This window comes from Ophidiomyces ophidiicola (assembly GCF_022830035.1).
Source record: "Ophidiomyces ophidiicola strain CBS 122913 chromosome Unknown scaffold_2, whole genome shotgun sequence".
Lineage (NCBI taxonomy): Eukaryota > Fungi > Ascomycota > Eurotiomycetes > Onygenales > Onygenaceae > Ophidiomyces > Ophidiomyces ophidiicola.
This window is the reverse complement of record NW_026054642.1, coordinates 113,019-126,629: the sequence shown is the minus strand read 5'-3', so window position 1 is coordinate 126,629 and position 13,611 is coordinate 113,019. Positions and strand designations below refer to the sequence as shown.

The following is a 13,611-nucleotide window of genomic DNA, read 5'->3' as shown; positions in this document are numbered from 1 at the left end:
AAACTCAAGCTGAACTAATCAGAGCTGAAATCAAGAGAAAACATGAAGAAGAAATGATTCAGTGAAGAGAGAGTCAGATCATATGGGAGCAGAAATTTTCTTGACAAGAATGATTCAAAAATCACAATATCATCATCTGAGCTTCAGAAACAACAGATATGATAATCAATGAAGCAATTAATCATCTAGAGAATCTTTTGAAAGAGAACTCTCAAAAGAAATTGTCAATTGAATACATTAATCACTCAGAAAGACAAGAAATCTGAACAAAGAAATACAACATGAAAGCTTCAGACAACATCTTTAATTCATCAGAATCTGAAGATAACATTCTTGCATGTCTTGATGATGACTTATTAACTAGTCCATGAACTGTTCAAACCAACAACAATTCCATCATGCCCATGCCAAAACAGAAGCTCAATAAATGTAAAGCTTTCAGCAATAAAACCATCCCACACAAGAAAAAACATCAGTTAAACAGAAAGCAATCTGAAAGAGTAAACAACTACTGAAATCTTCTGAAAAAGTCAACTCACTGAATGATATCTCTGAACTCAATGTTAATGAGCTCTCCACTGATGATAACATGGCTTTCCCTACATTCTCTGACTACCATGCTAACAGTTCATTTGATTGAGGAACATCTAGAAGCCATCTCTCACCAGAACCAAATGACACAGCAATGTCAACTTTAAATACAGAAACAACATTAGCCATAGAGATACCAAAACACTATGAATCAATGCCTCAACCACTACCAGACTCATCAAAGAAAAAGAAAACTGATAGTAATGATCTCTCTGATTTTACTGATCTCCTCTTTTGGGAACAAGAACTAGTATCTCAACAATTTCAAGATGAACAAGTACTGTACCTACAAAACAGACAGTTTCCTATCTTTTATCTTCCCATGGACTTTTCAGCAATAAATGTGGATGACATACTTATCACAGATGAGTTAGATGCAATAATTAAACAATCAGCAATATCAAGTGAATGAACAGCAACACTCACTAAGTATAGAAATGCTTAATATGTCATGACCACAGACCAACATCTCAAATTCTTCCAATTCTTTCCTGAACAGTGAAAATTCAACATGTCAGAGTCAGAGAAATGATGTCTAGTATCTCAAGTTCTTGTTACATCAGTTGTTGACATCTACTTCAAAGAACTTTTAGACAAAGTTCAAAAAGACCATCAAAATCTATTACTGAGATCTACAAAATATGAACTCATTCACTTTCTCTGTTGATTCTCTGAAGAATCCATTCAAATACAACCACCTACAGCAATAAAAACAGAAACCTGGACAGCTTTGGATGAAGATGATGTTATAACAACAAAAGAAATTCAAGAATGGCTCAAACTAAGCACAGATAAAAAAAGAGACTTGTACATGAAATGTTGATTCATTCTAAATGATTTCATCAGATGCAAAGTGCTATGACTTTCTAATCATCAATGAAAAGTCCATCCAGCTTGCCTATGAGCACTAGAATCAACAGCTGAAGATTATCCACATCTAACATAAATTGATGACACTGGCATGCTGAAACAGAATCCAAAAGACACCCTACAAATATGGAAAAACTTTGCATTAGATGAAGAATGGTACCCACAATGTTAAATTAAGATATATGCACTAATGTGACTGATCATGTCCATTCTAGCTTGAAAAAAGTTCCTATATCCAATGATGCATATTAAATTGATCAACAAAGTGGTCATTGAGAAGATGTCTTTCTTTTTCAACTTTCCATACTATGACTATCAATTTTAGCTAGTGACAGAGCACAGACTTTCAGTGAGGACACTGATTCTTAAAAGATATTCTCTGGCAACTGACATGGAATCTTCTGTACATATTTACTGAAGTAGCTTAGTTAGTATTAGTCATCCTCAAGCTTATGATCAAAGCTTGAAGGAAGAAGAATAGAACATCTTCTACTACTCAACCAAAATTGCACAGACATTCTGTAGCTCTTATAGACCAGATAACAAGTTGCTTCTGAAATCTTCTTTACTACTGAAATCACTAACAAATTTGATAAGATCAGAGACTGCAAAATGTGCAAGCTTACAGATGACTTCAGAATTATATCTAGACATCAAGTAGAGCATCATACAGAATCATTCTTCTGTCTACATTTTAATCTAATCAGCAAAATAAAAGAAGTCTATGAAGATCAACATCATATTATACACTGTATTGATGATGCTTTACACTTTCATATGATACAGCCAGCACTTTTAAAAAGCAAAATCAACAATGTTATGCTAGATCAGATTGCACACATTGAAAAACATTACAGCATAAATGTGCACACTATACAAATTGACAGAGCTGCTCTTTCAGATAAATTAAAGACTTAGCTTCAGAAAAAGAGAATAACACTAGAGATCTCAGCTTCATACATCTCTGAGCAAAATGGCATGACAGAATGTGCTGGAGAGATGCTAATGTGAAGAGCATGTGTGCTATGAATTGAATTGTGCTTATCAGTCAATCTCTGACCAGAGCTGTTCAAAACAGCTGCTTATTTGATCAATCATATGTCTATGAAAGTGTTAAATTGGAAATCATCTGTTCAAATGCTAAATGAGTGCCTAGAGAAGCATGATTACAAGCCAAATTTGGCACATTTACAGTTATATGGCTGCAGAGCATATGTTTGAAACCTCCACATGATGATTTTCAAGAAGCTGAAACCATGCACACATATAGACTATTTAGTAGACTACAATTTGTCTAATATTTTTCATGTTTGGGTGCTGCATTTGAACAAGATTTTTACAAGCAGAGATGTATGCTTTGATGAGACTCTAAGATATGACTCTAATAAATCACATATTGATAAAGAACTTAGAAGTGCTGTTGAACAGATTATCAAAACTATATTAATTTCTGATCTTAAATATATGAAATCAACAATACTGAAAGATACAGAAAACATCTCTAAGTCAATAATTGATACAGATTACAGATCACAGAAGAATAATGAAAGTTCTTTCAGAGAGATTGTCAAACAGACTTCTTCAGATCATGCTAATCAAGCACTGAAGCAGTCACATGATGAGCAGTCAAATTATGAGCAAGCTTGCTATACAATGCTGAAGCAGTTAAATTATGAGAGAGCTTTACAGCTCTCAACATCACTAAAGACATCAGTCACTACACAGACTAGACTCTTTCAGACTTCAGCATCTTTTCAGACATCTTCATAAATGTCTGTCATCATACAGACTCAGCTCTATGAAGCTTAACACAAAGAAACTTCAACATCTGACTTAAATAAGTCAATTACAGTTGACAATACTTCAGACAAAATATCAGAAGACTTTGAAGACTCTTCATCTCATGCTGTTTAGATGACATTCAATCTTTTAATTAGATTCAATACTAATTCTTCTACACAGACACTAGATGCTCTCACTATGACATCTTTCATCACAGCTGCTGCTGAACAACAATTACAATTTGAGTTTGATCAATTATATATGTCAGAACAGCAACAAACTCTGACTGAAAGATGCAGAGCTTCCAAAACAGCATATGATTCTGCATGATCAAAAATATCAGCAGATCTAAATAAAGCAAACATAGTCATGAGAAAACATTCTAGAAAGCCAGCAGCACTAATGATGACTGAATTCAACTACTCATTCTACAATAAATTCCATGCAGTGTTTGCTAGTGCAATAAATATGAAGAATGACAAAGCAGCAGTTAATAAGAGTTCAAGCTCATTCTTCATAAAGAAGTTACACAAAGATATTTTTCTGCTGTCATCAAAGAACTAGAATTAACTAAGAAATCACACACACAAAAGCAGCTTTATAGAAGCTGCTAGAGCTGAAATGGAAAATCTTAAAAAGCATGAGATCTATTAAATTGTTGAAGAGTCTACTGACAAAGTGATTATGCTGATTAAGTGGATCTTCACATATAAATTTAACATGAATGATTTTCTAGAATGTTACAAGACTAGAATTGTTGTACAAAATGATTTGCAGAGTGAACTGAGTTATATTAACTATGCAGAAACATTAGCAGCTCAAATCATAAGACTATTAATAAGTATAGCAGCTCATTTTGATCTAGAAATGAAGCAATGAAACATGATAGATGCTTTTCTGAACAGTAAGCTTAATTTCAAGATTTTTTGTGCTCTCCCCAAAGACTTTAAAGAGTCATTAAAATGTATGCAGTTACACAAAGTTCTATACAGACTTCAAGAAGCTCTGAGACTTTGGCTAGAACATTTCTCTAGCTTACTAATAAAGCACAGACTCCATCCACATCTCAAAGAGACTTGCTTATTCACTACAAAATGCAATAAGCTCATGCTCTTCTTCTACATTGACAATATAGTAGTGTTGTACAGACTCAAAGATGTGGCTCTGTATGATCTTCTCTGCAATAAGCTAACAGTGAAGATTGAAATACATGATCTAGAAGATATTTTATAATTTCTAGACATATGAGTTCTATGAGATTTCATGATGAAAAAGATTTGACTGAGTCAGAATTCTTACATAATAAAGCTCATGAAGCACTTTTAATTGAATGATGAATCAACAAAAGTTCAAACACTGCTAACTGAAAATCCACTAGTCCCAAACAATCTACAGACTAGTTCAAAAGAGATTAGCCACTATCAGCAGAAAATGAAATCTATACTATATGCAGTCATAATGACTCAGCTCAATATTGCTACCATCATTAGTAAACTTTGTCAGTTTCTTACTAATTCATCAGCTCATCATCTTGCTGAAGTGAATAGAGTCATAATCTATCTACAAGACACACAATATTACATCTTAAAATATAATGACAGAGTTAATGAACAGAAAAAGATCTTTACTTATGCAAGTGATGCTGCATTTAATGATTATCTTTCATTTAGATACAGTATCAAAGAATTTATATTTGTGCTGTTTGACAGTTCAATTGATTGAAAGTCTGTCAAGCAAAAGATCATAACAACATCAACAACTGAAGCTGAATTACACATTCTAGTGCATGCAGTCATTAAGTTTATATGATGACAGTGCTTCTTTAATTAATTAATGTTCAATTCAGATCATCTATCTGTGCTTAAATGTAACAATCTTTAAACTGTTGGCATAGTTACTAATGAAAAGCAAATGCTTACTACAAAGCTTTGTCATGTGAACATTAAGCAACACTGACTCTGCTAAGAGACACTAGTGAACTGTGTGCATATTATATAAATTTCAACAGACTGAATGCTGACTGATAAACTTACTAAGATTCTTCTGTCACAAAAGCATGTGAATTTCATATGCATGCTTGATCTATGTGATATTGAAATAAAGATTCAGATATGTGCAGACACTCAATTAGAAAAATAGAGCCAGCTCTAGCAAACTAGAGCTGAGAGAATGTGTCAGTCAGAAACCTGTCTAGACTAGACTAGGCATGAAGATTAGAGAATTCTCTTTGTTTTTCTGTATGGTGCAGATTCAGAACACTAGATTTCAAATCACATGTCTTTTTGTCACATATGCATGATCAGAGCTGATGCTCTGATTGGCTCTTTTTGCCCCACTTGGGCTAGCCACTCACTTATATAAACCAGCCTAGATCCCTCTTCAAATGAGATCAGATGAATCAGGCATTTCTCTCCAGCTCGTAGCTCGTAGCGTCACACCCCCTAACTAACTACGCGCGCGATTACTCGTGTTAGTTAACTAGTTAATTAGTCAATTATTACATAGTTAACTAGTTAGTTAACTAGTTGACTCCTTATTTTCTGTGGTTCTTGCCCAGGCAGCCGACCTTAAGTGAATCGCTGCACCACTGTCATCAGAATTCCCTTTCCGCGATTTAGATATCCAATCCCATATACGATCCACAGTCTCCATCTGGCAATCACCTCCGGAAATACTACTTGCTCTGAAAACCCCACTCCCGCATACCTTTTCCCGTTAATTTCACCCCCAACCACACTATTTAAAAACCCGGTCAGGCCAAAATGCCCACCAAGTGAAAGTTCAAACTTTTTTCGTTTGTTTTCCAAATGAAAACGCCAGCCTTTCCCTTGGGCTGGTGAGATGAATTGAAGGATACGGCCCGTTGATTTATCCCCCAGCCCTCCACTAACGTTCCCGCTGAAATCAGACGAAAACAGAACATAATCAGTATTTTGAGACTCCTCTCCAAGTCGCGTTGCTATCAGTAGCTTTCCATTTTTAAATAGCTGAGCCGAATCGTAAACAGCGCCTTTGACGAGCCGGGAGATTGTCCGCCAGAAAGACCCGGTGTATGGTCCTCCATGGAAACGAACGATGTTGAAACCATCCACGATCTTAAACCAGCCGCCTTCGGCCCATAGTCGGCTGTGTCCGCCTGCACCGCGCAGCCGCATTGTTTTACGATTCGCAAGAGTAACATGCGCTTCTGCACGACCGCTCAAAATTGAGTTAAAAGAGTGTAGGGACGGGGATATCTCAGTCGTGGCGTTCGATGATGGCCAGCTAGAACCATCTGGAAAGTGAGGCATGACAGTTGACGACAATGACATATTACCCTGTACTATAGGAGTTTGCCATTTGACAGTCGCCTGCTTCATATCCTTCGAAATTTCAAAGGAATACTGTCGCCTTGAGCTATTCCATATGCCGGTGACAGCACCATCGCAATTTATGAGCCTGGATTCTTGGAGATAATCCAGTTCCTGGATCACAGTTCCGTCATGAAGTACCATGTAAAACTCGACACGAAGATTTCCCAGCCCAAAAAACGCATATGAAGCATCTCTTGAAAAACCGATAATGAGCCCTGTCATGCCATCATCGCCAGTTGCATCGAACTCCCATTGCTCCCATGCCGTGCTGTTCACGGCTGATAATTTAGGGACCTCCGGGTGTTCTATAGTAGACGTAGAGAAAGCAACTGGCCCATTAACTTCTTCATAAGCCGTAAGATGGCTTATTGAGCACCCTTCCGAAACTTTCGGCTGAAATTCCACATCCCAACTCCCAGGGAAGAGACTTTGTAAGGGCTGCTGTCCAACATGGTTCGCTAGCGCGATAGGAAGAACGGCAAATAGCCATAACAAAATCATAACAGGTGCCATGGTGAGTAGCCGACAATAATGAACGACCTGAAAAACCAAATACGAAGGAAAAAACCGGGAGCCGCAACGTTTCTAACGGCGTCGGCCAAAAGTAATCGGGATGGCATCAAGCCTCCTCGTACGCCGCACACAGCAATAAAGGCTAGTAAATCCGAAGGCGAGGGACAGGCTCCGATTACTCCATACTACATTATGTTCCGAATACTGGGTCATTTCTATGATTCGGAAGCCGATACGGAGCATGGAGAAAGGCATCATCAAGGGGCAAAAAGTCCCGAGTTATGCGAATAGCAAATGAAGTCAGAATTAAATCAATAGCAAACGAGTATTTAAATTCGATAACATGGGAGCAGGACCTATCATCTATCTTTGAGTCTTTGGATTGTGGGTAATGGCATTGTTGCAACCCCCGCGTACTCACAGGGCCATAGCCCAAGCCATTGAGCCTCCTGGTTCATTGGTAATCGAAGAAAATCGGCGCCTTCCGAAAGTTTTACCTGGGCAGGTCCTCGTGAAGACTGTTGCAGTCGCTCTCAACCCATGCGATTGGAAAATGCCAACAAATTTTCCACATCCAGGCGCAGGTGATGGATCGGATTATGCGGGGATTGTTGTGGAATTAGGGCCGGGCGTTGTTCGAAAGGACCTTCGAATTGGAGACCGAGTAGCAGGCGCTGTCCATGCATCTAACCCGCTCAACCCCGAATCCGGCTCCTTTGCGCAGTACGTCGCCGGCTATGCGGATCATTTGTGGAAAATCCCGGACACGATGTCGATGCAAGACGCGGCAGCCATTGGCTGGTGCACTGTTGGAAGTGTTGGCATGGCATTGCATGCATTGAAGTTGCCTGGATCGCCCGAGAAGCCTGTTCAGAAGCCTGTGTATGTGTTGGTATATGGCGGAAGCACAGCAAGTGGGACCATGGCAATCCAGCTTTTAAAGCTGTTAGTATTTTATTTATATTCCTTTTTGCCAAATAAGTATCTCATTCCAACATAGGTCCGGGTTCAAAGTAATCACAACTTGCTCCCCTAAGAATTTTGCCCTTGTGGAGTCATACGGGGCCGAGAAGGCCTTTGACTATAGGCTATCATCCTGCGCAAAAGATATTCGCGCCTATACCAACAATTCAGTGCGATTCGTTTTGGATATTATCACTGTAGCAAAGTCGATAAAACTGTGTTACGCCGCAATCGGACGGACAGGAGGCCAGTATCTTGGCTTCGAGCTTATCCCAGAAGAACTTATTGCCAACATGAGAAAAGTTGTCAAAGCCGACTGGGTTCTGGGCATCAGGCTAACTGGAGAAGACATTGCCCTTCCTGGAGGCTATGGCAGTAAGGCTGATCCTGAGCTGCGGATATGGGGCAGCAAATTTGCCGCGCGTATAGAAAGCTTAATCCACGCCAAAAAGATAAGGCCACATCCTCCCAAGGTTTATCCAGGTGGGCTGGACGGTATTATCTCTGGTGTTGAGAGAATGAAACGCGGGGAAATATCCGGGGAAAAGATGGTGTACCTTATAGGGTCATGTTGACAAAGGTATTTTGTCAGGTAATGTTTAGAAGCTCAAACCAGGGACACTGCGCAGTCATGGCGTTTTGATGATTAGCGAAATGCTATTGGCAACTTTTTATGTTTGTTTATCTTACAGAGCAGGTAACTACTGCTTTTGTCTCGGACGGCCCAAAATGTTAGCGAGTAGCCATGCAAAGATAGAAAAGCGTATTGAGCGATCCCGTCGCCACCATTTTCACATCAATTTTCCAAGCATCAATACGGAGCTGGGCAGGTTTAAGAAGTCGCATCAAGCTTGTATGTGGAGTGGCTAGAGTATCTAGACCTTGTCACAGTTCATAATCACAGACAATTTTTCCAAAACTTGACTCGCATTAGGGCAACAGCGCCACGAAGTACTGGGCCGTTGTCGGCCTTGAACCCGCATGGTCAATAATGGTCCGCTAACAAACGAATGTGGATGTCCGTGCAGCGAGTCTTGTGCTGGCCTCACCATCACGCAATGTTTGCTCATCTTACCCATTAAAAGTCTACTATTGTGATTGGCCCAGAGCCATGTCCAACTTTACTAGCGATTGATGACATAATACAGATTCCACTTAATCAGCTAACAACTTTATTCCTCCTGTTGGACTCGAACATGCTCTGTGCCCAGAATTGCGTCGGCAGTGGCCGCACGGGATCCAGCGCCCTAGGGCGTTCAAGGCCCGACAGACTACAGGGCTGCACACAGGCGGCCTTGTAGCATGGAGGTGTGCTGCCAACAAATTTGTCTGGGCGAGATGGCACCATACTTTTTGTCATACTCCTTGAACCAATCCCATCACATACAATTGCAAAAATGCCTGGCTAGTATGCGCTCATGGTTGCACGGTCATACAGCAGACCACTTTCGGCCACCTTCCATCACATGCGGGCAAGGTGATGGGACATTGAAAGCCCACCTGAAGGCAATCTGAAATCTAATCCCCCCCCCCCCCAATTTCTTCCCATCTCAGATCTGCCCGTCTTCTTCTATACGGGGATATATGCAGCGATTACCTGCTCCACTTTAAATTTACACTTTGCCATGGAACATTGAACGTCGGGTCAAAGCCTCCTGCCGTACTCCGTACGCAATATTTTCCAAGTCCCTAGCCAATATCGAAATATCCCTACTGGAAAGGAAGCTGGCTTCATGACTTCGCCCTTGACGCATATTTACGGTCCAAACCATCGCCGAGATCTTCTATATTAACTGCAAACTAGCTTCGTTGCATCTACCAACGCAGGTATTTAATGGTAATTCCAAAGCCAAACATCTACTACCGTTGATCCGGGTTTGGGAGGATCGGAATCATGCTTTCTCTGCCTAAAAAAAAGCAATAGCAATACCTAGTATTATGCATATTTACCGCGGAAGGTAGCTCAATGGAAGCGGCCACGTCCATGCGGCATGCACCGTTGCACCAAGATGTAGCCGCGATGGCCGTTTCTCCAGCAGCCTTGGGGGTAGGCACACGAATAAGATGACAACGCGGTGCAGATCACGGATGTCGCTTCCGCCGCTTCGGAGAAGGCATTATTGGTAGATTGTGCCCAGTGCTCTCTATACCATGTTATGCAGGAGCATATGCCTCCCAAACCCACTCCACGGGGGGCGCCCGGCAAAGTGAAGGTGTTTTTGTCGTCCTGTCGGGGTTTTATTTTCAGAAGCTGACATACCTTTGAAACAGCAAAATACCTTCTCAGTCTCATGATAAGTGCTGGCGCAATATTTTTACTACCACGTTATTTTCGTCTTCTACAAAATGCCTTCGTTTCCTCTAGAGGCCCTGAACTTTTGATTGTGACAATAGGAAACTTAGCCCCTCTTTCTTCAGCCTAGTTATACGATCTTCGGCTCGAACATGTGCCACGCTGTAGCAATTAAATGGCTCTTAGCAAGACTAGCTTCGCACGGCAGAACTGCACTAAGCCCAAAGGCTTGATTCGGCAAGCCGCCACATTTTCAATTTCAGTGGGAACTTTCGTCAGTGCAGCTGCTTCTCCTTGAGAGAACCAAAACAAGACACGGTACGCCTAGTATGAGGCCATCTTATTAACAGACTAGATTGGTAGGTATTGGCTTCAGATTGCCGACGAAAAATGGTACCCAGAAAGGCAATCCCAATATCTAGTGAGACCCAGACAGAATTCAAATGTGCTTGGACTAATAGGCTTTGTCCGAGCTTTTAATGAGCAAGATGCTACCTATCATGTGCGGCGGAGCGTCTCTTTCAGAAAACAAATATGCCCCTCCATAATAGGCTCGTAGCTCGAAATGGCTCTCGTAATAATGCTTTACCATTGTCCATGAACGCCCAAAGCACACGTGAATGATGCCAGCTTGCATATTTGTAACGATCCCCAGCTTGGTCGGGTGCCAATGCTTGCAATCGACTTTGATGCGGCACTAACTACTCGAGGAACTTTTTTTCACTGAGCCTATCGTCAAATCGCGAGGAGCTACGGAGCGACCGAATCACTCGCAGACAAACGTCCGGATGGCTGATCAATCACAGCCATTACCTACTCCCAGTCCTTCAGAGCAGCCTAAGAGACTGGCATGCGAAAGATGCAGAGGGCAAAAACTTCGATGCATTCGGAATCGAGTCAACCATCCCTTCTGTGATCGTTGTAAACGGGCAGGAGCAGTTTGCATTACGAAGCCGTCAATGAGGATGGGCAGACCCGGTCGTTCGGACAGTCAGCGAAAAGAAAATATTGCGAGTAAAAAGCGACGACAACAGAGTAACTGTGCTTCCAACCCGTCTTTTCTGGGCTATGGCGCTACCCAGCGAAAAATGAGTCTTGTGGAAGTGGGTTCCACCAGCTCTCCTCCCACTACGGGCGATACTGTGGCCTCCTGCTCACAGGGAATAAACGGATCTTCCTCCGACTTGAGCTCACATCTAGCATTGGCAGAGATGCAACAAGCGGCCGATGCAGAGTTTGGGGCATTTCATTTTCTGGAGAAAGAAAATTGCGAATCCCAAATGGACACTATTTCCTGGCTCAACTACGATAGAGTTGAGATGAACATTCCTCCGATTCTGAACGGATACGATTTCCTTACGCCACGCCTTGAACTAGATGGACCCCACGAACCCCAGGTCGGTACGATGCAGGAAAACGTTCAATCCTCTCCAAGTCCAAACCAAGGCTCTGATTCAGGCTTCCACTATATTTTTAGTGGTATCACGCCTTCTGACGCAAAATCGAGCATAGATGTTGAAGATACTACTGTGTTAGAGATGCATTATATGTATCAAGACTCCTTGGATCGCTTGGCTCAGCTAAATAATGACCTGAATCAACAACTGAAGGCTCAGCCGGGCGCTGATTTGCCTTTAACTCCGCAGGATACGGTGGCCACCTCTTTATCGGATACCCAGCTTCCAATAGCTCACATAATTAGGGGGCTTCAAGAGTTTCAGGACCTGCTCCAGAATATTGTAAATGTTCAAAAACGTCAGAGAGAAATTGACCCAAAGTCGAATGCCCTAACGTCAAAGTCTGGAACCCCAGTACACGAGGTGCGAGAGAACAGCTCCATAGAAAGCAGCCATTCAGTTGCTATTTCGGAGTCCCCGTCCTCTTCAAACGACTTGTTGCTTCCAATTGCGGTAAGCAGCCCCCGAATCGATAAAGATGCAAGACAAACTTTACGACCTAGTTTGGATCTCCCAACGTGCTTGTCGATGCTTCTGTGCTACATCAACCTTGTTCGACTGTGTCGAACAGTTTTTTCCAATATTTGTCAATGTCTGATGGCATTAGATCACAGGGCAATATCAAACGCACTCTCCGATATTCAAATCAGTGGTGTATTGCTTCAAGGTGACCAGAGTCTTCAGATACTAATTCTGGTACAAGTAGTCATCCGACTACTTGATTGCATAGGACTAATGTTGGGTCACACAAACTCCAATAATGACTCGCAAGGAAATGCAGAAGACAAAAGTCAGGCCCTAATCTCGCAAAATCTATTGGAGACAGTGATGTTTGAAGAAGAAATGGATAGACAAGGCATGTATTCTGGTGGCATAAGGGCTTTGAGAGAAGATATCCGCAAGTTAAAACGTGTACTTAAGCACACGTAATATCCATCGAGGAGGACAAAATATTCTCCTTTGGTGTTAGATGTTGACATAAGCAATAAAGGCAACGTTGACAAAAGACTTCAATATATCGCCTGGTGGGTAGAGATGTAGAAGCTTTTCAAGAAAGTTACTCAGTAAAGAAGCCATTACCGCATAATAGGGAAATAAATCTGAATACATGTCTCCGTTATCGTAAGGGGCAAAAAGTTTTAAGGCTAGTCGTGTATCGGGCGGGTTGTCTTTTGAAACCAGGAATCATAAATCAAGCCTTTAATACGCTGCCTTGAAAAGATAGTAACCTCATCTGTGCCCTTTATGTGGTGGGTTTGCCAAACACTGTTTCTTAACGCTCTGGGCATATGCTGCATGCGTCAGAGATAGGAACCAGTTGTATGTATATCTTTAACTGTCTGTCTTGAAATAGGCGGCACATCGTTCGTGTCACCATGCGCTTTAATGGTTGATTACCTGTCGATGCCCCATGAACTAGAAGTGAGAATTCTTAGTCCATGAATAGTATCTACTAAATATGTTGCTCTATAGGTGTCCTAACTTTTGTACGAAGTCAAATCTAGCACCCATCTCCAAAAATATACTGTTTTAAATAGGGGAGGATAATACGGACAAGCGTAGGGTTAAAAAGTATGGATGTGTTATATCTACCACCCACAAGGCAGCTATGCCTATCAAATGTTGATAAATACCAATTGAACAACAGCACCCCTCAGAGACTCGACGTGACCGCATGTCTGACGTCGTTATTGTGGTGTGGTGTTTCTCCGGCAACCAACCCGCACCTGAAGCTTAACGAGTCTGGGAACTCAGCCTTGGTGGCATTCTGGCAACGACCTACCAGTTA

At 41.4% G+C, this 13,611-nt stretch overlaps 3 protein-coding genes across 3 annotated transcripts; 2 read left to right on the top strand and 1 right to left on the bottom strand.

Moving 5' to 3' along the window:
• Positions 1–5,810: 5,810 nt before the first annotated feature.
• LOZ57_000659 (uncharacterized protein) lies at positions 5,811–7,109 on the bottom strand (the record flags this gene model as incomplete). The annotated part of the gene is made up of 1 exon (XM_049249758.1): positions 5,811–7,109. One exon carries the CDS (start codon positions 7,107–7,109, stop codon positions 5,811–5,813), a length of 1,299 nt encoding a protein of 432 aa, XP_049110918.1.
• A 281-nt stretch (positions 7,110–7,390) lies between these two features.
• LOZ57_000658 (uncharacterized protein) lies at positions 7,391–8,647 on the top strand (the record flags this gene model as incomplete). Its single annotated transcript, XM_049249757.1, has 3 exons — positions 7,391–7,493; positions 7,541–8,054; positions 8,110–8,647. The coding sequence occupies 3 exons, from the start codon at positions 7,391–7,393 to the stop codon at positions 8,645–8,647; spliced, it is 1,155 nt and encodes a 384-aa protein (XP_049110917.1).
• A 2,677-nt stretch (positions 8,648–11,324) lies between these two features.
• On the top strand, positions 11,325–12,752 carry LOZ57_000657 (uncharacterized protein; the record flags this gene model as incomplete). The annotated part of the gene is made up of 1 exon (XM_049249756.1): positions 11,325–12,752. One exon carries the CDS (start codon positions 11,325–11,327, stop codon positions 12,750–12,752), a length of 1,428 nt encoding a protein of 475 aa, XP_049110916.1.
• Positions 12,753–13,611: the final 859 nt, after the last annotated feature.